The sequence below is a fragment of the Tuber melanosporum genome (assembly GCF_000151645.1).
Source record: "Tuber melanosporum whole genome shotgun sequence assembly, scaffold_17, strain Mel28".
Classification (NCBI taxonomy): domain Eukaryota; kingdom Fungi; phylum Ascomycota; class Pezizomycetes; order Pezizales; family Tuberaceae; genus Tuber; species Tuber melanosporum.
Genome location: NW_003298830.1, coordinates 742,995 through 745,626, shown reverse-complemented (window position 1 = coordinate 745,626; position 2,632 = coordinate 742,995). Strand labels below are relative to the sequence as shown.

Here is a 2,632-nt window from a genome sequence, read left to right as displayed (position 1 = left end):
CGCAAGAACACGAACTGGGATCGGGGAGGACAGCGCAGAGCGGATATGCCATACAAAGGTTTCTAGGCGCTGGGATGGGAGAGGAGTCTAATGTGGTTTATGCAAGGAGCGTTGGAATTGATACTAGGATGTTTGGCACTTGAGGGGGGAGGGTAATGACTGAACTAGTAGGGTTTTTTTTTTTTAGTTCAGTTTACATAATTATGATCTGGTATCAAATGCTTATGTGAGGCTGACAGTACTCGAGTAAGGGGGTTTTTGGAACGAAAATTCTGTATTGTACATAATTTTATTACCATTTTTATCTCGTAATTCACTTACTTGTGCCGTCTTGTTAGATTTTGGGAGTACAAGGCCCGGTTTACGGTGTAGCTATAATAGCTCATCTATGATGGATAAATACATACTACCCGTGTATGAACTCAGGGTAGGTTAACCAACACGGTGCTGGGGAAAGGATGTCCATTGCCTTAATTGCGCCTCGGAGCTCTCGAATTTATGAGGGGTTAGCTCCTATAGGGTGAAAATGGTATGGTATCTGTCCGTCTGAGTCTCAAAGACGCGGAAGTCAATACCCGGCGATATAACTTCACAGGGAAAATACGCTATCGTACAGTACTTGCACCATATCGCACGAATAAAATTATAGCGGGATCAACAGTTCCAGTTCATCGGAGGTGTATGATCCGATGCCTTGAAACACCAATTCCAACAATAAAGCAAAACAAAACCTAATAATTTATTTGTTGGCATTTTGTTTTCTCAATCAAGAATAAACAAGAATACATTGTTTCCAGGAAAAAAAGGAAGAAGAGAACTACAGCTCGCCATGCCCCTCCTCCTCCTCCTCAACAACAACTCCGGCGGGCAACTTCTCCTTCGCGCCATCGCCTAGCCTCATAGCGTCCAGCCAAGCAAGCACGTCCTCCTCGCTATCCAGGTCGCCACCAAACTTCCTGAGCCATCCGCGGCGCGCGTTTAACGCAATCAACTTTGCCCCGTCACCCACCATGAGTAGCTTCTCGGCGAGCTCCTGGGTATGGGCAGATCCGGCTGGGAGAATGTAGACATTGAAAGCGCCGGCAGGGCTGCGGGAGAGGAGTTTGTTGTAAACTTCTGTGAGGACGTTGGTGGGCGCTGAAGAGGAGATGATTGCCAGGATGCAGGTCTTTGATTTTGGTTGGAGACAGGCGGCGGCGAGGGAGTTTTGATCCTCGAGGGAGGGGATTGTGAGTTTTGCTGTGAGGAGGGTTATATTTCTGTAAGTGTGTATGGATGGGCAAATGGTACTTACGTTTCGGGGTTGGAGTTTCCTTGACAGTGGGGGTCTTACTCTCTTGGGTAGTGCCCGAGGTTTCCTTTTTGCTAGGATCCGCTGAGGAAGTCCCCTCGGTTAGTGGCACAGTGGCCTGGAAAAACTTTAGCAACGCATCCTTCGAGAATCCGCTGCCCCCATAAACTATTCCCTCCGCATCTCCGCCTGGCAAGAGCACAACTGTGGGGTACTTGGTAATACCAAAAACCTCGACTGCGTGCTTCTCCTTGTCGCGGATCTGAGCAAAGCCCATAGTCCCAAGATAATCAATTGCTAAAGCTTTCCAGAGAGGCGTGGTAGTACCTTTGTTGGTAAATAAGATCGCCTTCGCAGTTTCGTTATTCTTAGAGAGGAAGTCGTCAAATTTGGCGTCCGTGACGCGAGTAACATGGTTCGGAATGAGCCCGGCGACATGGCTAACGATAGCGCCGGCTTTCCGGGCACCCTGGTAGTCTTTTAAGTGTAAGTAATTGGCCCCCTCCTTCACAATTGGTCTGATTTTGCTTGCGCACCTTCGATGATTGGTTTCCCCTTCCCCTTTCCCGGCTTAAAGACCTTCAAGGTGGGAAACCCCTTTACATTGTATTCCTCGCAGAGTCTTTTGTTCTTTTCTTCATCGCAGTCAATTGCAGCTACCTTTGCGAGGCCCTTGAGTGATTGAGCGGCCTTCTCATATATCGGTTTAAGGTTTTGACAGTGCCCGCCTACAGAAAACGTCAGAATACAAATCCTCACAAGAGAGCTCTCGGGGAGAGTGGTAACCGACACCATGGCGCAAAGAATCTTTTTCATGGAAAAAGTCTATCTCAGCATCTTCAGAATACACCAAAAAAGAGGGGAAACCGTGAGTGGGTTGGGTTGGCAGGAGTTTTACTCGACAATCTACCACCCCCGGCAACATGATTAGCTTGCTAGCCCATCGACAATCCAATAACGGTAGCATCAAACAGGGGGCGGCAACGCACAGAAGCATGCTCAGTATTTAAAATCTCCTTCTCGAAATTCTTCGAATCAAGCGTGATAACTCCGCTAGATTTCCCATAAAAGGCACTGGCACTGCTAGCTAGAGCAAGGAACGTTGCGAGGGAGAGCTCTCGGAGGAGAACCATAGTTGTGTATTTTTATCGCTAATGATGATGATGGGTTCGAGGGTGGTGATATTGGACGAAAAGAATGAAGAATGGATAGAGAAGCAAGCAGAGAATGAGGAGCTAGAAAAGAGTGGTTTAGGCAGTGTAAATGCCACCTATACGAGACCCATTCAGAGGTTATTAATTGTCGGGGTTGATGAGGACACCTGGAAACTTTCAAACAGAA

General features: G+C 47.6%; 1 protein-coding gene; it reads right to left on the bottom strand.

The window, feature by feature from the left end:
* Positions 1-715: 715 nt before the first annotated feature.
* On the bottom strand, positions 716-2,632 carry GSTUM_00005065001 (uncharacterized protein). XM_002837043.2 has 7 exons: positions 2,277-2,632; positions 2,082-2,098; positions 1,952-2,019; positions 1,828-1,870; positions 1,619-1,768; positions 1,295-1,409; positions 716-1,239 (listed from the first exon to the last, which is right to left on the bottom strand). Exons 1-7 carry the CDS (start codon positions 2,422-2,424, stop codon positions 818-820), a joined length of 963 nt encoding a protein of 320 aa, XP_002837089.1. The 5' UTR covers positions 2,425-2,632; the 3' UTR covers positions 716-817.

Excerpts from the sequence above, each read along its gene's own strand:
- GSTUM_00005065001 (XM_002837043.2), bottom strand. The coding sequence starts at position 2,424 with ATGGTTCTCCTCCGAGAGCTCTCCCTCGCAACGTTCCTTGCTCTAGCT. Across the intron at positions 1,769-1,827 it reads GGGGAAACCAATCATCGAAG|ACTACCAGGGTGCCCGGAAA; the intron begins GTGCGCAAGCAA and ends TACACTTAAAAG. Across the intron at positions 1,410-1,618 it reads GATCTTATTTACCAACAAAG|GCCACTGTGCCACTAACCGA; the intron begins GTACTACCACGC and ends AAGTTTTTCCAG.